The 25,109-nt window shown below is 34.8% G+C and overlaps 3 protein-coding genes across 3 annotated transcripts; 2 read left to right on the top strand and 1 right to left on the bottom strand.

Moving 5' to 3' along the window:
* The first annotated feature begins 1,877 nt into the window (after positions 1 to 1,877).
* Positions 1,878 to 2,815, top strand: LOC132305564 (uncharacterized). Its single transcript, XM_059803193.1, has one exon. It carries the CDS (start codon positions 2,083 to 2,085, stop codon positions 2,560 to 2,562), a length of 480 nt encoding a protein of 159 aa, XP_059659176.1. The 5' UTR covers positions 1,878 to 2,082; the 3' UTR covers positions 2,563 to 2,815.
* A 2,388-nt stretch (positions 2,816 to 5,203) lies between these two features.
* On the top strand, positions 5,204 to 15,282 carry LOC132302599 (cysteine--tRNA ligase 2, cytoplasmic). Its single transcript, XM_059799507.1, has 9 exons — positions 5,204 to 5,555; positions 7,275 to 7,338; positions 9,129 to 9,290; positions 11,042 to 11,212; positions 11,293 to 11,574; positions 13,549 to 13,674; positions 13,991 to 14,224; positions 14,327 to 14,443; positions 14,546 to 15,282. The coding sequence occupies exons 1-9, from the start codon at positions 5,389 to 5,391 to the stop codon at positions 14,816 to 14,818; spliced, it is 1,596 nt and encodes a 531-aa protein (XP_059655490.1). The 5' UTR covers positions 5,204 to 5,388; the 3' UTR covers positions 14,819 to 15,282.
* An 8,771-nt stretch (positions 15,283 to 24,053) lies between these two features.
* LOC132305563 (zinc finger protein GIS3) lies at positions 24,054 to 25,109 on the bottom strand. The gene has a single exon (XM_059803192.1). The coding sequence runs from the start codon at positions 24,910 to 24,912 to the stop codon at positions 24,235 to 24,237; it is 678 nt and encodes a 225-aa protein (XP_059659175.1). The 5' UTR covers positions 24,913 to 25,109; the 3' UTR covers positions 24,054 to 24,234.

Below are 25,109 nucleotides of genomic sequence, written 5' to 3'. Positions count from 1 at the left end.
AACGAATACAGATATGTTTGATTATAATATATATTTTATTAATAAAAAATTTGTCTTTAAAAATTCGACCATACATATATTATTTTTGTTCTCCTATGTCTTATGTATTTTAATTTCAATAATATTAAATACTAGACATTATAATTCTTTGTACTTTGGAGGGCTTTTCGGGAACACACAGTAAACAATTATTTTGTATATGCAGCTAGTGGAAATCACATATATAAAGCATAGGTTTCTTAATGTGTACTCCTATGATTTATTGATTCTCTAGTTTCCTTATTCGGCCAGGAAATGGTCTTAACACCCGAAACAACACCTCAGAAGTGAGAGGTTTGAAATTTACAAGGATTTGAATAGTTGAGGACTAAAAAGTAAATAGACTATGTGGATTAAAAACGGAGTATTAATTATCTAGGGGTACGGTATTCCGGGTCATCTCAACCTTTGAATTATGGTGGAACCTTCCATTACATTCATGATCCAACAGCTCCGTCCATCCCAAATTACCATACTGGTCAACTTTTGACATGCCTAAATGGACTACAATATTAAACCTCTTCGGTTTGATACAATCTGTAGAGGTTTAACTCAAGTTACACCCAACTACGCATGTTTGGATTCCATGCCTACACACCAATATGATACTATTTCGGTGCACCGGCTTTCACCCGACATTTAAATTTCAACAAGTAAATCAGAATGATAAAAACAACATAATACCATAAAAATAACTATGATGTACTTTAATTTCCTCACTTTATTTGGTGATTAGTAGAGTTAGAATTGTTAACAGCTAATTTCGACTAAATTTAACTTCATAAAATTTTATCTTATCTATTTAGGGTCACGTACACATGTTCCATTATATTTTCCCTTTTTCATAATTCTTTGAGTAGCATTATGTCCAGTTTCTCCAAATCTGTAAATAATCGAATCTAAATAATAATAAATAAATAAAATTGGTGTTTTTGACCCTTGATTTTTCATTATGTTTCTATTTGTATTATTAATTGTACTAAAATTATATTATGTATTCAATTCCACTCACATCTATCTATCTTAAATCTTCTCGTTTCTAAAGTTTGTTCTGGAACCTTTAATTAATTGATTATTTATTGCTACTTGACTGTATAAGCCAATATAATACCATCAAAGCAAAATAACAGTAGTCCATTAAAATTAAGTTATTGTAGTCATAAAATAAATAAATAAATAAATAAAACTCATTCAAAAGGAATGAAATTTTTTGTTCAAATTAAAAAATAATAATAATTGTAAAACAAGTATGTCACAACATATAATATGCAGGGTTAAAAGGATTGATATTATATGTCAATATCACCAACATTTTTAAAGAATAAATTCAACATGTATTTGATGCTTTTAATTTTGGAATCGGAGGAAACTTAATTTAAAATTCTAAACTGAATTGTCTTCAATTTCAAATTTAAGACGTAGATTCGATGCTATCAAACACAAGTAACACATTTATAATTTGATTGGTATAAACATATGCTTTTGTAATTTGACTTCCTCTTAGGTAAGTTTGTATTTTGGTATTGAAATTTATATATAACTGAGACATTATTATACAAAATAGGAAAAAATATAATAAAGTAAGACTTTAACTAATGAAATAAGTACTTGTTACTTCATCAAGAACTCTTTTCAGTCCCTCAAACAAACTTGTTGCTATACACCAAAACACTACTACATATGACAATTAACTAATCCTGGTCTGAGCACACATATATATATATATGACTATTTAAATTTTGAATGGAATTGCCTTATATATATGTGTTATACTATATATATATATATATATATATAGATATATAGAGGTTCAAAAACAAAGGGTTGGGTCTTCAACGGCTACCTGCTTATCTGCATAAAGTAAGTCCAAAATGGCACCGACCGCTCAACCTTTATCCAGCCTAGCTCCCCACCACCCACCATTCAGATCTGCATATTTCTTACACCTTTTTACACCATTAAAAGCCCCCTCACTCACCCCAAGAACAAACCTGCACTATACCAAAAGCCCTAAAAACCCAAACCCTTTCTCAAACCATAAAAATGCCCAAAAAGAGATCACCAATTTTCCAAAAGGTCTCAAATCTCCTCAAATTATCCATTCTCATTGCCAAAATGAGAAAACCCATCATCCCAAAACTCATTTTCATCAAGAAATCAACCAGCAGACTCAAGAAGTTCAAGCTTCTCAAGCATTACAACAATGGGTACATTCAAGAATACCAATTCTCTCCTTCAAACACTCCTCTCATTCACTACTACCACAGTCAACAGCCAATCAAGAAGAAGAGCAATAGAGACATATACTCTATGTTCTTTTTGTGCAGGTGTTTGGGAGATGTAGAGTCCCCATTGGAGACTCTGCCTGGCATTGAAGATGAAGTGCTGACAAGAGAATTGTCAGAGTTCTCGGATTCGGGCGGCGAAGAAGACTCTGTTGATGAGAAGGCAGAGAGGTTTATTGAGAGGTTTTATGAAGAGATGAGGAAGCAGAGGCAGGAATCAACTTTGCAGCTGAGTTGAATTTTGGACCTGTGACACTGTTCAAGGACTTGTTAATTCCTTTTTGGCTATGTTCTCCTCAGGAATTTTAGACTTGTGGAGACACTGTTTGATTTGCTTTCATTTGTTGTGAAATTAATGTTTTATTTTGAGAAGCTAAAGGGTGTTTTTCTAGACCAATGGCATTGGTGTAGTCAGCTTAATCTGTCCTAATGGAAGTTTTGTATTTATTATTATTTTTTTTCCAATAAGATTTTCAATTTATTGAATGTGATTGGATGTTCTCTCAACTACATAAATTTTGAATTTCATGGTTGTCTTCTCCGGTTAATAATATGAACACGGATTCTCTCTCGTAACAATATCATGTTATAAATAGGGACTGTTACGATCAATTACATGTGTGAAACACTCATATGTGTGAATGATCTGAGCCGTCCAATGCTATACAATACACAATTTTTATATGATTGAATTCAATTAGACTCTAAGTACGGTTTGTACGGATCCTCTGTTGTATCAGCACTGTGTTGTATAAGTGCAACTTAAATAGATGCAGGAAAATGGTTGTCAATAATCTATTAAGTGGGTGGACAAAATGGATTCCGAAACCAACTCCCTGGTGTTAGTTGTGTGGCTTCTATTTTAGTGGGTGGACAAAGACATGGACAAAAAACAGAACACAGTGTGTTCATATATATATATATATCTTGTCCATGCTCTGGTAATGGAAGACATCAGTTTTGGTCTTGCTCATGCATCATAAGTTGAATGGTATGTATGACCATTGAGTTTTTGATACAACATCACTAATTAGAGTATATGGATTCTTTTTTTATCTTCTTTTGATGATATGATATATGCATGCCAACAGTGGTGATTTCCCAAGGAAGATTCACTTAATGTGGTTGTGATGCTTTTGTTGACTATTGCCAAAATGAAGATTCACAATACCAAACATTTGGTATAGAGATAATTAATAGCGTAGTAGTATAATAATAAGTTATGTAATAATAGCCGTGATGAGAGGGTTTGAAAGATAAGTTTTTAAAGTTTCATTTTCGAATCGCACTCCTGACTTAATTGATACGTTTGTTAAATTGCATGCCATGCCTAATCCTCACTCATGCATAGTTCCTTGTGTTTTGCTCATTTTTTTAGTTGTAACATGGAAAATTAAAGGGTATGAAGGGCATGGGTTAACAAAGTTAAATTGTTAACATGTTGAGATATAAAATTGGGTAAAATACAAAATATCCCTCTGAACTATTTGCCCTTTGAGAAAAATAAAAATAAAAACACTCTTAATTAAATGAAATTTGATAATAAAAATATTTATCATACAATAAAGTTATAGACCGGTTCGATCCAAACCGATCACTCATGAAACATGTAAGCCCTGATGTTGAAAAATGGTTGCGTAGAATAAAGCTGATTGATCGATTCGGTTATCACTCACAAAACGTGTGAGTCTTGATATGGTGAATAAATGAGTGCCTTAGTTTCTTACTAATTAAATAATAATAGTAATAAAAGTAAAGAATAAAAATGAGCTGACTTTATCGAATGAACTTTTCTGGGGCCTGTTGGGGCCTGTGGAACTTATAACTGATATTGGGCTAAGCTCAAATCAAGCCCATTTATTGCGAATTTTACATTGGGCCAGTTCATTTCAAGCCTAACTGTCTGCAGCACTAGCCAGAGGACTTGGGCCATGAAGGAAGTGCAACCCAGTCTTAGATAGTAATATGTGTCTGAAAATAAATTTGTTATTTAATGGGTCAATACAAACACAATATAATATGAATATGATAGGTTTAATTCAACATATTTATTAAAACGAGTCACTTTTAACAAGCACACGTACAAACAAAACACGATCAATTATTGTGTTAATTTGAATCGACATGATTACAATAGAATACAATTAAATCAAACCCATACTTAAAATTGTGTTAGTGTGTTGCGACTTTTACTTATTGGATTACTTACTAGGAGCGTGAATGTTCAATTGGGGCCAAATAAATTTTTCCAATGCCTTTTTAATATATACTTTTAAAAATATGTTTATATATAATATAAGAAGAAAAAATGAAAAGAATTACTATTATTTTTTTAATTTTTCTACCTAGAATCACAATTAATACCATAAATATGTACCATTAATAGCGATTTAAATTTTTTTTAGGAGGGACCAGCTTTAATTTTGCTACTACAATTACAATTAATAACCTAATTATAAAGACTTAGTTCTCAAATTTTTTATTAAAAAAAAAACTGCCACTAAAAAAACTTCCATTTATAGCCTTAATAAATTTAAATAAAATTTTATAATTATAATTATAATTTAGATTGGGTAAGTAATTGATATTTTTTTTGTTTAACTATTTAAACACGTTTTAAATTTTCTTACGGATTAAGTCATAATGAAATATTACAAATTAATTAATTATAATATAATCCATAATGTAATATTCATTAACTAAAACTTAAAAAGGAAAAAATTAATTACTCCCTAAAATTAAAGGAAGGATATAAATGAAAGATTAATAAGTCGTTTAGAAATTTAACATATTTTTTATTTTTAACTTATCGATTTTATTAAAAATTGAAAGAACTTTAGTATTGCTCAAAAAAGATAAAAGTAAAAGTTATTGCGCATTTTCCATTCACACGATAACGAATCCAGACTGTAGAGCACAAAATTCCCAACGTATAACATTTTCTCTATACCCTAAAACCATTTTCATTTCAGAGTATGCTATAAATCTGCGAGCTGATAGGTGGTTAGGGTTAGGGTTTCTGCTGAAATTGGTGTGTGTGTGAGAGAGAGAGAGTTCTGTGTCAATGGAGAAAGAACAGTTGATGTTGTATAACACCATGACGAAACAGAAAGAGATCTTCGTCCCCAAAGTGCCTGGCAAGGTTGGCATGTATGTCTGCGGCGTTACAGCTTACGATTTCAGCCATATCGGCCACGCTCGCGCCTATGTCGCCTTCGATGTCCTCTACAGGTCCGTCTCTATATATATATCTTTATGCATATGTATTTGCAATTTTCTATCTACTAGAATGCTAAAGATTGTGGCGTTGCAATTGTGGTGGTTTATTACTTCATCGAATAATAATTTTTAGGAAGATAGCAAATAGAAGATGAAAGTGAAGGAAATTTGTAATGTCATCTATGTTTGCCTTCCAACGGTTCTAATTAATTGGAAAATTAATCAATAGAAGAGGAAAGTGAATTGCATTTCTTATCTAAAAAATCCTTGTCTTGCAATAGTTCTGAATTAATTCGAATAGTGTTGATGACTTCTGAAGTGTACTGACTAATTGTGATTGCAACTAATCCAATACGAAGATGAGTATTTGAGATTTTAGAGAAAGAAATGGAGATTAGTGTTGAGAAATATGTAACTTAGTGACGTCAAAAGGGAAAAAAAAAAATGTTAATGGGAAATTTGTTCTTGTGATATTAATCTACTAGGGGGTGTCACTAGTACCGCTGTTGTACTTCTTTGTTTATTCTTAAGAAGTTTTTTTAATTTTTTATTATTGATTGGTGTTGTCTTGTTCTGGGCTATGTTACACAGATTTCCCTTGGTGATGAGTATTAGGAGAGTGTTAATGTAAAAAAAAAATGGGGGAACACACTGTTGAGTATTGAATCACCCAAGTGAATTAGAAATTTGATTAGGATGGCAATAGGGTTGTCCATTTTTGATTGAAACATAAGTTAACATAACTTGGCATGCGTAAAAATATCTGTAAAGAAGTGGTGCACAGATAAAGCAATGGTTTTTAAAATTAGATATAGAGCGAGAAAGAAAGGAGAGAGAAGATAGGAGAAAGGAGAAAGGTGCATTGTGTCTTAAAATTTCTCGTTGACAAGAGATGAGGAGCTAAAATGAAAAAGAAAGAAGAAGGTATTGAGAGTGCCAAAGCAACTTCCAGGCCTCACGGTATAAGGAAAGAGGCATGGAGAGTACTTAAAGCAGTCAAATAACCGTATTATTGACCCCTTTACGGTCTATTTTGTTTTCTTGCTCAAGAGGCTGTTCATAAGCCTTAGAGAAACCCAGAACACAAGATTACCTTATATAATTGACCCCATCCAACACAAGAAACTATAAATGCTCCGACATTCTGTCCTTAACTTGCAGCTTTTTGAAGATTTAAAACGACAATATTTTTAAGCAAAGGATTCTTATAGAAAATCATTCTCCATTCATTTTTTCTCGGGCCACATCTCAATGAAGCGTTCAGAAAACATTTTGAGGAATTTGTAGGATATACTGATTAATATTGGAGGAATTTTTAACTTCAGTAAGATTTTTGCAATTCAACGCGACAAAATAAATTAGAATCTACTGGTTCTCAAAACCATGGGATATCGGTATGGATTATGGTATACTTTTCAACCTATATCCATTTGGTGCCTTCATCATAGGCAATTATGAATGACCTCAAGTTCAAAATGCTAACAATGTGTCCAAATTTAAACACCTGTAAGGTTCTTTTGCTTAGTCGCTCATCCATATTTGGTACAAAAATTTAAGTAATCTTTTAGATCAAGTGCCTGAATTATACATGCATGAGTATTTACTGTTCAATTCAAACATAATAGATTGGGTATCAAGTTCTGGATGCTAATGAACAACATTTTTTTTTTTTTTTCTCATCTTTTTGCCAATAAACTACAATCTTGCTTGAAATGAATTGGGATTTTGCAGGTACCTTAAATACTCGGGCTGTGAAGTTGAATATGTGCGGAATTTCACCGATGTAGATGACAAGGTGAGGAGTTTGATGCATTAACCAAATTTGCAATGTGTCAAATTTTGACCTAAATTTTCTAGGTAATCTATCTGCTACTCTGAAATTGTGCTAACAACTGATCCTGCCAAGTTTTAAGTCTTAAATTTTATTAATGGGTATTAATTAAATTTTGCCTAATGATTTTCCCATTCTGCCCATAGACTATGTCCCAACCCAAGACACCATGCTTCTGATTTGGAAAATGTATAGGAATTCCTTTATGCATGCACTAGAACACACTAAGAAGACCAAGGTCAGAATTTGCGCTACTATCATCAGCCATAATGATTTAGACATGAAATTCCGAAAAGAGAGTCACTAACAAACGTTTGTTATCTAAGCAAGAGATGTAGGTTAAAGTTGAAAAATCTAATCAAATTAATTTGAAAAAGTGAAGCTTTTGTAAAACAGTGTTTCTTAGAAGGTAATAAGTACAAAAGGAAAATATTTAGCTTCTGCAGTGCTTGTTGTAGAGCTCTATGAACTTAAATAAACATTGACAAATTAATTATGCACCCACAGTGAAGCATATACACTATGGTTTTTACATTCTACAAATTTTGAAGTTTTGCTTTTTTGTTACCATCATCAGCCAGAGTGATTTAGACAGGAAATTCCAAAAAGAGATTCACTAACAAATATTGTTGTCTAAGCAAGAGATGTAGGTTAAAGTGGAAAAATATAGTCAAATTAATTTGAAAAAGTGAAAAGCTTTTGTGAAACATTGTTTCTTCTTCTTCTTCTTTTATTTTTATTTTTTGATAAGTAATGTGAAACAGTGTTTCTTAGAAGGCGATAAGCACAAAAGGAAAATATTTAGCTTCTGCAGTGCTTGTTGTGGAGCTATAAATACTTAAGTAAGTAAATACTTATCAAAAAAAAAAAAGTACTTAATTAAATTACTTACAACTTATTATCACCCACAGTGGATAAAATTCAATTCACACTCTTAAGGTCAAGCCAGGGTTGAAGGAGATGAACTCTATGGGTTTTGTGGTCTACCAAGTTCGAAATTTTGCTTAAGTTTATGTTACTAAGGTCGACTTAGTTAAGTTGTAAACACATATAATACAGTTCCATTATGGTCACCAGCTTTTGTGTTTTTATGTCAACTTCTATTGAATTATGTTATTGCTACCTTTAATTGGTTTTGCTATGCTTCAAATCATCAGCCATAGTGATTTAGGCAGGAAATTCCAAAAAGAGATTCACTAACAAATATTGTTGTATAGGCAAGAGATGTAGGTTAAAGTAGAAAAATATAGTCAAATTAATTTGAAAAAGTGAAAAGCTTTTGTGAAACAGTGTTTCTTCTTCCTCTTTTATTTTTATTTTTTGATAAGTAGTGTGAAACAGTGTTTCTTAGAAGGTGATAAGTACAAAAGGAAAATATTTAGCTTCTGCAGTGCTTGTTGTGGAGCTCTATATACTTAAGTAAATACTTACAACTTATTATGCACCCACAGTGGATAAAATTCAATTCGCACTCTTAAGGTCAAGCCAGGGTTGAAGGATATGCACTCTATGGTTTTTGCGTTCTACCAAGTTAGAAATTTTGCTTAACTTTCTGTTACTAAGGTCAACTTAGTTAAGTTGTATGCGCATATAATACAGTTCCATTATGGCCACCAGCTTTTTGTGTTTTTATGTCAACTTCTATTGAATTATGTCATTGCTAGCTTTAATTGGGTTTACTATTTTTCAAATCATTTAACTGGGAGCTTAAAATTTAAGTGGATGCTTATGTCTGTGCTTCTGGGCTTTTGCAGATAATTCGTCGTGCCAATGAGCTCGGGGAGGATCCACTGTCTTTGAGCGATCGATTTTGCCAAGAATATCTTGATGATATGGTTGACCTTCAGTGCCTACCTCCTACACATCAGCCACGTGTTTCTGGTCACATTGAGCAAATCAAGGATATGATAGCTCAGGTGTTTTTCTTTTCATTTATGCTTTCTTTGCCTCTTTTAATATTGATATTTTTAAGTTTGTATAAGTAAACACACAACCCCCATTGCTCCTCCACCTACCCACTCCCTCAATCCCAAGCCCTGCACGCATTCGTTTTGACATTTGTGGAGGCAAGACTGCTGCAAAGTCAAATGCTCTGGGAACCTAGATAAGGCGGCCTATTACAATTAGGATGACATCCTTCTTTACGTTGAATATGCAAATTTTAGATTTTCCTCTCCACATCATTACAAAGTTTGTATCAATAAACTCTAAAACCATTGTCTTGTGCATTGCTCTGCTTATGTGTCAAGTACTGTGGCCCAATTGTGGTAAGCTAAATTACCATTCGGGTATCTTAGTATTAGTGAAGAAGGAATTCTTGGGCCTTCTAAGGAAAGTAAAACTCTGAATTTTCTTCTCCATGAGCTCGTTAAAGCATTTATGACAGATACTTTTCAGTTGCATGCTTGCAGCATTTGAACTTGATGTGTTCTTGTGGAAGAATTTGAGTGCTTGTGTTGGAGGTATTAACATTACTGGTGTAGGTATCATAAGGTGCCATACACGTGGCCCATTTAAAAGTCAAACAAACTTTGCCAGCATGGCTAACGCCGTTGAAAGGGGGAAAAAAAAAAAAAATCCCTAGCCCCACACCAGGTCATCAAACCTAGAGAACATGATCCTTGAGTCCAAAAGAAAACCCTGACGTCATGCGAGCTCATCAAACCTCGAGATCACAATCATTGAGTCCAAAAGAAGACCCTGACATCATGCAAGGTGATCAAACCTTGAGAAACAAGATCCTTGAGTCCAAAAGAAAAACTCTGATGACATGCCAGGTTACTGAACCTTGAGAACACAATTCTTGAGTCCAAGGAAAACACTGACATCACGCCAGGTCATCAAGTCTCGAGAGCCAACGCATAACACTACATGACCTCGAGCAAAAGTTGTATGATGTAATACGAGATAAAGGTAGGGATCTCGTGTGTACCTACAACTACCATATGGGATACTTAGAAGAATTTTTGATTGGTAGATAAGAAGTCAGATATCGCCTGAACACAAGTAATAGGCTTAGCCAAAGGGATGGTGAACCATGTGCTGTGACAGAGACCCTTACAATCACCATTAATGCTCTGCTTAGTGCCACTAATGTTTCAACCACCGACAGTGTGCATCACCGAATTCATTTAATGACTGTATTAAGTGTTTTAACATGCCATGCCACAAGGCATGGGGAAAGGAGGGATTTGACCTCTTAGGTGTTTTAGAGGAATTCTTACCTATAGATTTAGGTGAAGGCGAGAACCAGGTAAAGTAGAGGTCAACGGGATATTACCCGAGGAACCTAGGACTATAAATACAACCATCAAGTCAAACAGTAAGGTTAGAGTAAAAATTCATGCATTAACTCACATAACCACGCAAGTCTGTCACAGAAACAAACATCCCGACCTTCACCATAAATCCTATTGGCTAGACTACTTCTCCTCCTTCATCCAGATCACACCTATTTGGGTCCCTCTTGTTTGTGTTTGATATCTTCATTTATTACAGTTATCTTGTGCTCCAGTAAAGAACCTTTACAACCGGAAAGTGCAGAGATATGTAACATGTAAATAATCTCAAGTCTTGGCATGCATGGCCTCTTCATATATGGACCTTCTTCTTCTTTATATATTTAAAAATATATATATATTTTTAACACTTCCAATGTCTCTGGCAGATTATTAGTAATGGATGTGCTTACATAGTCGAAGGGGATGTGTACTTCTCTGTTGATAATTTCCCGAACTATGGTAAGTTATCTGGACGAAAGCTGGAAGACAACAGAGCTGGTGAAAGGGTTGCTGTTGATTTAAGAAAGCGAAATCCTGCTGACTTTGCTTTGTGGAAGGTAAAAATTATTTGCAAATTGCATTATGTTTGTTAACGTTTCTATCCTTTATGATATCCCTAATATTTTCATTTGTTCAGGCTGCAAAACCTGGAGAGCCAAGTTGGAACAGCCCTTGGGGCCCTGGAAGACCTGGATGGCACATCGAATGCAGTGCTATGAGTGCTCATTATCTGAGCCACACGTTTGATATTCATGGTGGTGGAATGGATTTAATCTTTCCACATCATGAAAATGAGATTGCTCAGAGCTGTGCTGCCTGCTCAGAGAGCAATGTTAAGTACTGGATCCATAACGGGTTTGTCACTGCAAATGATGAAAAAATGTCAAAATCCCTTGGTAATTTTTTTACCATTCGAGAGGTAAAAGGTTTATTTTTTTATTATTATTATTATTTATTATTTATTATTTTTATTCTTATGTACCAAATTGTTTTAGCTTTTATATGGTTTTCATCAGTCCTCTAGAATGGGATAATAAAATAAATAACAACTTATTTTGTGGTATTACAAATACGACCGTATCCAAATAGTATATGAGTGAAAGAGCTAATAAACAAAAGTAATTACCAAAAAATTAAAAATACTCTTTTGGTCCAAATTACCCTCCTACTTTTAAGTTTTCCATCCACCTCCTTTCTCTCTCTACACTATTATATACACACAGCAATCCACTCACTCACCCACCACTGCCGTCTACCAACCACCATTGGAGGATCAGAAATGACGCCACCAAGGCACCTCCTTTCTGTCACCACCACCCCCACCACACCCCTCTGCCACTCAACCACACCAACCACCTACCACCATCACCACCACCTACTACCCACCACCATCACCATCGCCCACTACCCACCACCCCCACCACACCCCTCTGCCACTCAACCACACCATCACCACCACCTAGAATCAGAGACCCATTTTGTTTCCAAGAACACAGACCATCAACCGGCGATTTCTCTCTGCTCCACCATCTGACCCTCTGGATGTATTATATTTCAATCTTTTTGACAAATTATAATCGTGTAATCACTCTTATCTACAAAACAAAAGAGGCCTCAGAACATTCATCCCCCCAAATCTTGCCTCAATTAGTTGCAGGAGGCAGCTGATTCATCGATCGGATATCTCTCTTTGGGGGCTTTAGCAGGGGCGTCGGGTGCTGCGGTGGTGGTGGCGGTGGTGGCGACATCTGTGACAAAGGATTCAGTTTTCATCACTGCTGGTGGTTGCGGCGGCCGAAAACCGAACTCATTGGACAGCTTCAGATGGTTTATACTCGTCCTTGGGTTCATGGTTTGGTTTAGATTCTTTTACAATCGGTGATTCAGTGATGTTCAGTTTCTGGAGGCGGTGGTGGAGAATCTGATGTGGGTTCGGTGGATAGAGGTTGTGGTGGTGGTGTTTCCTCTTCAATTGCAGCTGATTTTGTTTAGTCTGTTTTCTCCACCGCCACTGGCGGTGGTGGGTTGGTGAATTCATGGTTGTTGAGAGCTTCTCGGTTTTTTTTTTTTTTTTGGCCTTTTTCATTTTCAGGAAAAGGGTTTTTGGTTTGGAGATATATATATATATATTTTTTTTTTTGGATTTGTTGTTTGGAGTGGCGGTGGTTGGTTGGGGTGGTGGCGGCCAGTGGATGGTGGTGACGCTAGTGAGTGGTGGTGGTTAGTGATCCTGTGATTAGAGCACGCTGGCAGTTCCTCCGTTTGAAATCACTGTGTTGCTCTCAGTCTCGACCGCGGTCATAATCGCAAGGGAGCGGTGGCGGTTATGGTGGTGGTGGTGTCATGGTCGGACAGGCTTGATTCCAAGCAGATCTATGGACAGTGAGTGTATTTCATGGTGGCATCTTTTCTAATCCTCTCGGCCCTGTATTGGTAGCGATTGTTGATATATAGGTGCCTTGTGTGTTGATTTTGAGTTTTTGTGTGTTGATTTTGAGTTTCACATGTCTGAGATGTTATAACATAGAGAGAGAAAGTGAAAGTGAGTGTGGTCGGTGGTGGTGGACTGTGGGGATGGAGGTAAAGTTGGGGTTGGATGGGTGGTGGGTTGTGGTTGGTGGGATTGTTCATGAATAGTTTAGAAGTCATTTTGCAGAATGTGAAGGGTAACTTGGACTCAAATGTATAGGTGTTTGTCAAATACAAAATTACTAGTGTAAAGTTATCATATTTTGTAATACATTTTGTTAAAGTGGCACTTTTCATCCATTCTTTTTGGACATAGTTGTATTTGTAATACCACAAGGTCCACAAAAATAAGTTGTCATTTATTAAATTATCCCAATAATTTTTGACCTGTTTATTTATTTATTTATATTTTCCTTTTTTGTAGGTTACTAAAATTTACCATCCACTAGCGTTGAGGCACTTCTTGATGGGCACACACTATCGATCACCTGTTAATTATTCGATCTCTCAGATTGAAATTGCATCAGAGGCTGTTTTCTATATATATCAGGTATAGAAAGCATATCTAAGCTCCAAATGTTCCGTTAAATGTAGTGATTCACTTGGCCTTGACTGTAGCAAAGCTTCATAATAGTTACTTTGTTCTCACATTGCCTTGGCTCTTCTGTATCTGTCTATGTTGGTATACAACATTTTAATTTGATTTTTATGGCAGTTGAACATGAACTGAATATGTACTTTGCTTTCCCTGATATGCTGCATATCTGTCTCACTATCCCTGAATACCTACATCACACACTAGCAAAGGAAAACGATATGCACATTGTCTTGATGACAATTATGTTAAGTGGTTTTGTAATTGACAGACCTTGCAAGATTGTGAAGATGCTTTATCAATATTTCGAGATGGAAACCAAAAGGAAGGAACTCAACCTAATGGCAAAACAGCACGGATTACTCCTGCTGCCCAAGATTGCATCAACAAGCTACGTAGTGATTTTCAGACAAAAATGTCAGATGATTTGCATACACCATATATATTGAATGCTTCCCTTCAAGAAGCTTTAAGATTCATGAACAGTTCTTTGACCCAGCTAAAGGTATTTGGAATTGGTTCCAACATCTGCTGGTATTGAGTAACTAAAAAGATTTTGTGTCCTTTGTTGAGTAACTAAAAAGATTTTCATGTTGATAATTGCCAGAAGAAGCAACAGAAGCAACAACAATTATCAATGATTCAGTCCCTCACTGAATTACAAAAAGAAGTCGGTGAAGTTTTGAGCACCCTGGGATTGCTGACTGCTTTGTCTTACTCTGAGGTGCTACTAAAATTTCTGGCACAAATATATATAATGGTTAAATACGAATCCTCTTCCTAATGATGAAATTCATAAAGTAAGTCGGCATATTTTATTGGACAGGTTCTGCAGCAGTTGAAAGATAAAGCATTAAAGAGAGCAGAAATGACAGAAGATGACGTCTTGCGTCTGATTGAAGAAAGAACAGTGGCAAGGAAAAGCAAAAATTTCTCGAGGAGTGATCAGGTCAGAAGTGAATTGGCTGCCAAAGGCATTGCTTTAATGGATGTGGGAAAGGAAACTGCATGGAGGCCTTGTGTTCGAGTTGATCAAGAACAGCCATCTGTGCCAGTTGAACAAAGACAACCATGCGTGCCAGCTGAAAAAGAAAAGTAGACATTGCCAGCGTCAATCTGATGGTGCATAACCCTATTTTGGCCCCAATTCACGTATTTTTTTGTTTCTCTAATTACGCTGGAGCGACATAATTATTGAAGACGTGATGACATATTGTTACTTGTTGTAACATTTGGAGGTCTTTTACTTGTGACAAATCCTTATTTTGTTGTAATCCAGCGCCAGGGAGATTCAAGTGCATGGCTTAAATTTGAGGGCTCTCTGTGCCAGCAAAAACAGCAAGGAAGCAGGAAATTGCTGTTTCTGTAATCCTTATCATATAATGTCTGATTAATAAATCTTAGGACTTTCGGATCATTATGAGTTAACCATTTTATTGTACTTGTTTGATGAAACTCCTTGCTATTTCTTTCCGAGTTGTGATAAAGAGTCTGAAAGTTGGACAAATCCCGACTACATTTATGCATCCGATTCTCGGACTATTTATCATTTTCATTTCTTTCCGGCTGGTTTCTATTTTATTAGACAAAACTCTTGGCAAATATCCGAGATTTACCTTCTGACATCGATGGTTTTTTATAATTTATCTTGTTTCTATTTGGTTTAGATAAGTGTGTCCACTTTGGTGATTGCTCGTCAATTTTGATCATGATGGATGGATACAGCTGATGTTAATGTGATCACCAGTATTGAAATGTGAGGGTCAATTGTCTCTCCCCGCCATTTCCTCAGTTGGGACCATGGAGTACATTGTTTGAAGTCATGATTGGAATTCTGAATTTGTTTTGAGAAGCATGAAGCCACACATTTCTTTGAAAAGAGCTAGGGTCAGTGGTTGTCCTTGTAAAGGGTCACAACAAGATTTCCATCAAATACCTAATGCGAAGGAAACTTGGCAGCACATGTGTTTCTAGATTACCCTTTCTTCCAAACTTGTCCATCAATGTCAAAGCAAATGTTCATAGAACATGCCAACTTTATTGTCTGCTAGAATTTTGAGGAGCTAATATAAACCTCTCAAGCAGGGAACAAATTTAATAATCACCAATCATCAATCTGTGATATATATATATATACACACACACGTTTATTATTTGATTGAAAAGTCTAGTCTATTTCGGTCTTGCTAGTGCTTAGAGCCCTGATAGGCTCGCTGAAATCTGAATGCCCAACCAGAGATAGGGCTGATAGGCCCACCACAGTTGTGACTGAAGTGAGGATTTACTTGAAACTATATTCAACCCACCAAAATTACTAACTATATTCACTAATTACAAATTTTTGGGTTCAAATTGCGGTTTATTTTACCATAGGCATTATTTATTTATTTATTATTATTTTTATAGAAAGTTCAAACAAACGCGAGTGCATATACAATATATTTATTTTTTTGAATATTTATTTTGAGTCGTGATACTTGGATAGAAAACTTACACCAATTTGTCAGACAGAATCTATGTGGCATAAAAAGACAAATAAAATTTAGCAATGGGTCATGCTGACTCATTACAAAGTATTGAATTTCTAATTTTATTTCGGATTCCCTAGCTTAGAAATTTAATTCCTTCTTTAATTATCTTCATTTTCTTTCCTACAAATATCTCTTTCCTCTTCTATTAGGAATTTAGTTGCTTCTTTAATTATCTCCAATTTTTTCTCCATAAATATCTCTAATATTTTGTCCGTGTAGGCTTAAGAAAAAAAAAAAAAAACTTATGGGTTTGATAGGTTTAATAGATCGTAAAATAAGAGACCATACCTAAAAGGTAAAGATAATACAGGTATATGGAGGGTCAAAAATCAAAAGATTAGTACCCACAAAATCACTTTGAACTCTATTAACATTGAGGAATCTATTAACATCTATTCTCTACAATAATACAATTTAATTTTATTAAGATAATTTTATCATAAAAATATATAAAGAGTCTCATTTTATTGAAATTTTATAAGTAGGCATCATCACTAACATAATCAAATCTCTCTGTGCAATTACACGAAGGTATCCGGTAGTATGAGAAAAGAACAACGATGAGATGACCAAAGAAAAATTGAATATATATATATATATATATATAATTGGACTCTTAGGGGTGAAGATGAGAAAAGATAGTAAAAAACACAAAAGAAAGAAACTTAATAATTATCACTTTAAATATTGTGACATGGCATTTTTACATAACCAGCCACATAAATTTAGGTCAGAGAAATCGGTTTACCTCTTCGGTGTAAGTATCATTTCTATATTTCTTTGAGTAAGAGAGATGACAACTAGACTAATAACGTTGGATTTTAGTGAACGAACTCAATTTTCTCTTTGAATAAAAGAGATGACAGCTGAACTGGACTAATAGCATTGAATTTTAATGAATGAACTCAATTTTCTCTTTGAATAAGAGAGATGACATCTGAACTAATAACGTTGGATTTTAGTGAACTAACTCTTATTATTATTTTTTTGGAAAGGTAACATGCTGTTTCTATTATTAGCACAAAACTACTTACTCGATGTTTTTTGAATAGCATGACTAGATTGATTAAACCTATAAATAGCACCTGCTCTCAAATCTAACATGAAAATGCCAATATTGACCACGAAACGAAATTTCTTGGATTCCAGCTATGGAATCAACTAGAATGAGTTGACAGATAGCCTAGCAATGGGCCATGTTCAATTAATAGTTAAACACGTCAATACATTATCGTAATATCAATTAGATGCAAATTCCAAAAACATATATATATATATATATATATATATATATATATACACGTTCAGTAATTATAGGTTCCTGATTTGCTGGAAGTCATTACTAAGTGTACATTAAAGAGTTTCTAATTCGTTCCCAGAAACATTGGAAAGGCGCCCACCACTGAATATGGTTTAACTTTATAAAGTTGTAAACTGTTAAATAAATTACTTTAAAACACACAGAATTAAAGTTTGATGAGTAATTTTTGAAAACAAAAGTTTGATTGGCTAGGAGATGGTAAAATTGGAGCTCTCACATCATAACCTTTTTAACCACATATGCATTCAGATAAGAAAAGAAGACTTACCTACCTTTATATATGTTTTAAGTGGGACTCATTTAAATATATTTGAGAGATAAAAGTCTTTTGGATAATGTTTTAAGTCTAAGTTATCACCTAGAGTAACATTGTTCGTTCACACAATAATATATATATAGTCAGTATGTGACATGGGTGTAATCCATCGGTGTAACTGAAGTATGGTACTAACATCATGATCGATGTTCCTACCTATATATATGTTGAGAGATACTATTTTGAGTCTAAATTATCGGTTAGAGTAACATTGTTCATTCACACATAACTGTGTAATGACTATGGGATATGTAATCAATATAACTGAAGTATGGTACTAACATGATGATTGATGTTATGGAACTGAGCCGTTTGCGTAGGAGATTGGGAAAATATAAGGTCTCTTTGAAGTTGATCGGTCTTCATCTTTGGAACTGGTTTACAAGCTTATCAATTGATGGAACTAAGCATATATATATATATACACACACACACACACACACAGAACATGCCAGTGTGGGGTCTCTCTCTCTCTCTCTCTCACACACACACACACACACTTTAAGTACGTATAATGAATGAAAGAGAACCGTCCTTGTCAAATTTCTATGTTCACATTAAGTCTTTCTACATAGGGAGACTAGAGAGAGTAAAGAGGCTTAATTGGAAAAGCAGACATCTTTCTCTCTTCCATGAGTTGTGACAAGACTTGTTTGAAGTACCGTTTAATTCAAGTGCAATTTTGGAACTTAAGCTATGATCACATCACCAAAGGAATGACAACTTGTTATAATTATTAATTAGTGAGTGGCCACCAATATGGTTTCTCCTTTGAATTCATGTTTATACTCTTATTCCCCGTGTTCACATACAAATTATCCTCTACTGTAATTCGAATATATATATATATAAGGATGTTAGAGTTTTGTATTGAACACGTAATATTGAGAATGCCAAAAATATAAAGGTAAAAGGGTGTACTGAAGTTGGGATTTGATAGACATGTACTACAATAATTTTTAACGATATTGCCCCAAATCTCCACCTTCCAAGTTTTGTCCCCAGTAAAATCCTCCAATTTTTGGAAAAATATTTCTTCCACCTTGTAATTCTCCATCAATTTCGATCATTTACTGAAAAAAAAAAAAAAAAAAAAGAACCAAAAAAAAAATCATAACATCTGCATAATTTAGTATTACTGTTGCTTTTTAATCCTATCACAACAACTAATTCTCCATGTGGATTAAAATAATTTATTTCTATTCTAATAAAATAAACTATTATTAATATTCCATATACTATATATTCAAGTAATATAGATTAGATCACCACGAGGCATGCAGGGAACAGTACAGCTAACAACCCTCTAATGAAATTTAAGTTTTGTGCAATTTGGTAGAATTATAATGGAAGGTAGCTCAAAGTTGTGATTTCGTCACCATACCACTAGCTTCTCTTAGAATCTGATTGAACAATTTATTAATATTAGTACCCAAAAAAAAAAAAAACTTCATTGATTGGTGCATATAAAATTTCCGAAGTGTCAGTTGACCTCGTCGTTTTTCTTTTGTGACACAAAGCGGCCATTGCTCTGAACCAGGTCCTTTATCATTGGAGAAAGCTATGTGATACAATACAACACCTGTATTATACTCTAACGAAAAGTCTCAAATTCAAGACATGAATAATCAATATGTTATATAATTGAGTATTTTAAATATTACCATTTCACAACTGATATATATATATATATATATATATATATATATCAGTTGGGCAGAAGGACTGACTAGTTAACTACCATGGAATTTTAAGCATTATAGTACTGTCGGTAGATGTCCTCTCCCTTTGGCTTTAATTTCTATATTTGTAAATAGAAACTTGATTGGAGGGTGACTCCCAAGTCCTACCAATGCCCAAACTTGTTATGAGAGAGAGAGAGAGAGAGAGAGAGAGAGAGAGAGAGAGAGAGAGTGTGTGTGTGTGTGAGAGAGAGAGAGAGAGAGTGTGTGTGTGTGTGTGAGAGAGAGAGAGAGAGAGAGAAACATAGAGGTTTTGATTGATTAAGTGAAGTGCTTGTCAGTGTCAGTTAAATGCATAGATGAAGGAAACTATTGGGCCCCAATACAACAGCTAATATTTTTGTTTTGGCAAAGTTGTGGGAATGGGATTGATTGATTTTCTAAGTTTTTGCCTCACCAACCACTTTGGAGTTGCATTTTGTACTCCATATATACCCTCATATGTCAAAAAGCTCCATGGAAGAGAAGAAACTTTTTCTAGTGCACAAGTTTTCAAATCCATGATTATGCTTTGCATATACTTCCTTTCCTCAATCTCTCTCTCTCTCTAGAGATCAACACACAATATAATCAAAATTTCAAAAGACATGTAAAGCATCCAATCCAAACTAATCTCTAGTATTTTATTCTATCTTGTGTTCCCTTGTCGAATCTAAGCTCCATTAGTCCCACCGCACCAATGAAATACTTCTATTCTTATCATAATTATTCAAGGCCACTGATATGAGCACAGCTTTTATTGCTAGATTACAATTAATCAATAATTTTTGGATAGTGGGCAAAAAAAATACTCCAATAATATCCATATAAAGCATATCATTCCTTATATGTTTTAAAAAGTCCGTAAAATTCAATTTTGAAGTAAATAAAAATTTAAATATTGAAAAGACTAAAATGTCCCTTTAACTAAATAAAAAATATGTAAAAAAAAAAAAAACTAATTAAATGTGAAATAGACTAAAGTGTCTCTCATCACTGCCGGCAGTAAGCATGTTGTCGGCGATGAAGCTAGTCGCCGCCAACAGCAACTAGACCGGGTTGTTGCCGGCTTCCTCTCGTTCCGGAGAGGAAGTCGAACGTTGCAGCGGCCTGGTCACTACATGTAAGCAGCGACCCGTTGCTTGTTGCTCATTAGCAGTGACCCAAGGTTGTGTAGTTGAAGCTCTCATTATTGTTTGCACCAACTGAAGTTCTCGTTGCCGTTTGCAACGATTATAACGCCGGAACTGTTGGTCACCGAACTAAGGCACACACACTGGACTACAGTTTTCTTAGACTAGGGTTCACTAGTTGGTTAGAATGAAAATCGTTAGGCCAAAAATGAAACACACCGTAGCTGGAATTGAAGATTATTAGTTTAGTCTTCTTCTCCGGTTTGGGCTTGGTCTCACAAGAACTGATTTCAGTGTCTGGCTTCAGTGTGTGTACATATATAGATATAAATATGTGTATACAAGGGCATTATTGGAAGAGACAAGAGCATTTTCAGAATTTTATATCTTAAAAAATGTCATATACATGCACATGACTAAATTTTTTGATGTGGTCTTACGGTCGATATGACTGTTTAATGTAAATGGAGACTGACATCATGATCAATAACATCAGTGATAGAATTCATGTAATTCCTTAATCAAATAAAAATAGTTGAAATTGTCGAATTGTGAATGTCCATCTTTCTATATTTGGTTGTCTTAAAATAAATGTTTTATTTGAAAAATCAAAGTACTATTATTTGTAACATTACCAATTTAACTTTCTTACATTGAATTTATAAAAAGTAAATCATCACATTCCTGTCAATCAGTTATGTATAATTTTGTAATTCATTCACTACTGATATTATAAAAAAAAAAAATTAAAAATGATCCTCTAAAAAGTTAATTTTTTAAAAAATAATAATATTTTTTTGGAACGGAGGAGCATGATATATCCAATTACCCATGCACACTCTCCTTGGAGTTGGAGTGGCTGATGGAAAACGGACATTAAACATATATGTATGATTAACACCTTTAATGATCTTCACTTTGCACCAAAAGCTAGAAAAGCTATCATTTTGAGAGTGGCAACCCATCTGCCCTTTTGACCATTTTTTGAGCTGTTTTAAAATTGTGGGCAACCTTAGAATGATGCTTTAGGTGCTTGGCATGCATTATCTTCTTCTTTTCGTGCTTACACGTAAGCTTTGTTCTACACACAAGCCATTACTACGTTGCAGATACATGTGTAATTACCACAACTTTGATGAGAAGCCAATAATAATGTTATATAATGTTCCCATTGTTTTCCTAACACAATCTCTGTCTCTCTCTCTCTCTCTCTCTCTCACACACACACACACACAGAGACACAAACAGAGCTGGTATAATGTGTTTGGGACAGCTACCCATTAAGCATTAAGATTTGCCTGCTAACCATAAAAAACATAAAGAGGGAATTGTGTTTGACTCAGACACTTGAATTATGTCGTCTGCATTTTCAATGGAGCTCCTTAGAATTCCATAGAATTGGTTTGCATGTGATAGGCCCCACATTAGGGTTAGTTGGAGTACTTCAAGAAAATGGCTTAGCTAGCTACAACTTATGCAATGATTTCTTGTCTCAAAGAAATTTACTACTTCCAATATAATTGTCCATTTCGTAAACTGTGACTCACTAAAAGTGAGAATAAAAGTAAAAGCAGAAGCGAGAATGAATTCGAAAGCGGGAACGTGAATTCGAAAGCGGGAACGTGAGAGCGATAGAATTAAGTCATAAGTAGGAAGAATTTGAGTTAGAGCGCACGCAGAGATCAGGAGCGTGCTCGAAACGTGAGAGCGACACCTGTTGAAAATGATTGTGTGACGCTCTGTTTGTTTCGAAGTAAAATATATATTTTTTTATTTGTACTTTTCAATATTTGGCAAATGTCTAAATTGAAGTTAAGGTCAAGTCTTTCGGATGGGATGTATAAAATAACTTACCAAAAATTGATGAATAAATTATTTTTGTAAAATTTTAATATATTTTTTCTTTATAAATATTTTATGACAACCAAACATTAGAAAATAAAAAATATTTTACATCCAAACAAAAGGAGCCTTAAATTGAAAGTAAGAAAATGTTTGAAATTAAAATGAAACCTTATTAAATAAGAATACAACACGTGATCATGGCTTGTAAAGTTGGGAAATGTCTGGTTTTCTAATGGAAATTGAAGACTTGCACTAGTGTAATTTATATGTTTTCCAAAATGGAGTTCTTCTTTAGAACAATATCGGAGCCACTGGGACGATTTCTGCAACTCTTTCATGTTGTGTTAGATGTGAAATCAACAATATTACGTAACAAACAACTCTATCTCATGTATTTTTGAGTTTTGTGAGAGTTAAATTTAGAATGTTCGAGTTTATAGCTCGTTCCAATAGACTCCTTAATCACTAAATTATCCATGCAGAGTTGTTATAAAGTTCGACGACACTTGTTTGATCAATCAATTAAGTTAGGATACAAAGGAGAGGAGAACAAATTTTAATTAATTGATCATTTCATACCAATCTCTGAAATTAAACCAGGCAACTCCTAGCTTATCCACCATGTCATATGCTAACATTTTTTATTTTTTCATTTCATACACTTTACTATTTTAAATTTTTTTTTTATTATTGTCCAATGATGTATTTTTTTATACAACCATTCATATCCATGTTTATGTATGTTTGTGTATATATAAAGGTGCAAAAGTTCTAAAACATTTGGATTTCAAATTAAAGAGAATCTTCTCACCAAATTTAAATTTGTGGGGGCCAAAAATGGTTGAAGATTTCACATTAATATTGGAAGTAGCTTTAAAGGCTAGAATTGCATCAAAGATTGTAATCTGAAAGTTGGTAAAGTAACCAACCTCAGCTAATCATATATAACATCTGGTAAAACTATTTGCAAAACAAATTCAAATGATTAAGTCTTTCTTTTTCTTTTGAGACAGTGAAAGTTAAGAAATTAATTAATGAACACTTGATTTTCACAAAGCAATTGGGACCTTTTTTTTCTCATCCTAAAAGGGTATATCCATTTCTAGAACAAAGCTTCAAATTAAACCTTTGTTTTTTCACACACACACATATAATATATATATATATATATATATATATATATATATATAGAGTATATCTTTTTCTCTTTGGATACTAGTATAAAGAATCTACTATTCCTTTCTATTATTACTCCACTATCTTTATGCTTATTCCACATTTTAATTATTTCACATTCACACATATCCTATGTTGCGAGAGACTTCTGTCATTTCGAGACAAGTCTAACATTTTCAACTACCGTATACAATGGTTGAAAATATTAAAATGTAGGTAAATTTACCTCCTTATATAAATATATATATATGAATTTATATATATAGATATAGTATAGTACTAGTACTAAAACAAAATGGTAGATTGGTAAGTCATGTAGCAGTGAGATTACTTCAATTCCATGAAAAAATTAAATAAATAAGTTTGAAAATTTACAAGATCCGACTGGGGAAATTAACATCAGCTGAATCCAACAAAGCAAGCCATATAAGCTCTTGAGTCCCCCAAACTAGTGGAACAAGCCAAGCCAAGTTCATGGCGCGGCTGGCGCGAGGCTCAGATGCAAATCCAAGCCGAATGCGTCATCAAAACTGGGCTCACCATCACCTCTCGAGAACCTACTCAACGAAGGCCCATCAACTCTTCCATGGGCCGAGGCCTGCTGAGTGTGGGACCCAGACGTCATGGTCGACTCCGCTACACCGCCGGCATACACTAAACTCCCTGGACCTCCTCTCCCACTTGAGGAAGGAAACACGCACCCATGCGACACGTGGAAGGGCGGCGCCGCGCGTGGGAGGTACACCCACGACGGCGACTGTGCCGCCGCAGCCGGAACCACCACCGATCCCGCCGAGGCGAGGAGGTGCGGCGGCGGAGCGAAAGCCGAGACAATCGGGTTCCGGATGTAGGAAACGGCGGCGTTTCGACTCGCTTGCATTTGTGCACGCTTCAATTGTTGTCTCTCTTTCTTGTGAGCGTTTTGGTGGCCACCCAATGCTTGGGAGTTGGCGAATTCTCGGCAGCAGTACTGGCACTCGTATTTCCGGCCGTCCGTCGCCGGAAAACCGCCGGATTCCGGCGACCCAGATGGTGTCTTGGTTGAGTCTACCTCTTCGTCCTCTGACACGTTGAAGCCAAACAGCTTTAAGCGTCCATTACTGGTTGTGTTGTTGCTTGGTTTAGTTTGATGGTACTCAAGTTCCGCCATGAGATATAGAGAGAGAAAGTGAATATATATATAGAAAGAGAAAGTGAAGTGGGTTTTGATCGTGGGAGGGATCAGAGACTGAAAGTGAGACAGAAAGAGTGAGAGATGCGAATTGGGTATGTCAAGAGAGTTGTTGCATGTGTGGGGGTATTTATACAAGTTCAAAAGGTTTTTAATTTTAGAGAGAGAAAGAGAGG

This window comes from Cornus florida, unplaced genomic scaffold, assembly GCF_030987335.1.
Source record: "Cornus florida cultivar Cherokee Brave unplaced genomic scaffold, ASM3098733v1 CherokeeBrave_3.0.0_Hap2_Chr04, whole genome shotgun sequence".
NCBI classification, from domain to species: Eukaryota; Viridiplantae; Streptophyta; class Magnoliopsida; order Cornales; family Cornaceae; genus Cornus; species Cornus florida.
Note: the sequence above shows the minus strand (reverse complement) of the source record. Positions and strands in the feature narration are given on the sequence as shown.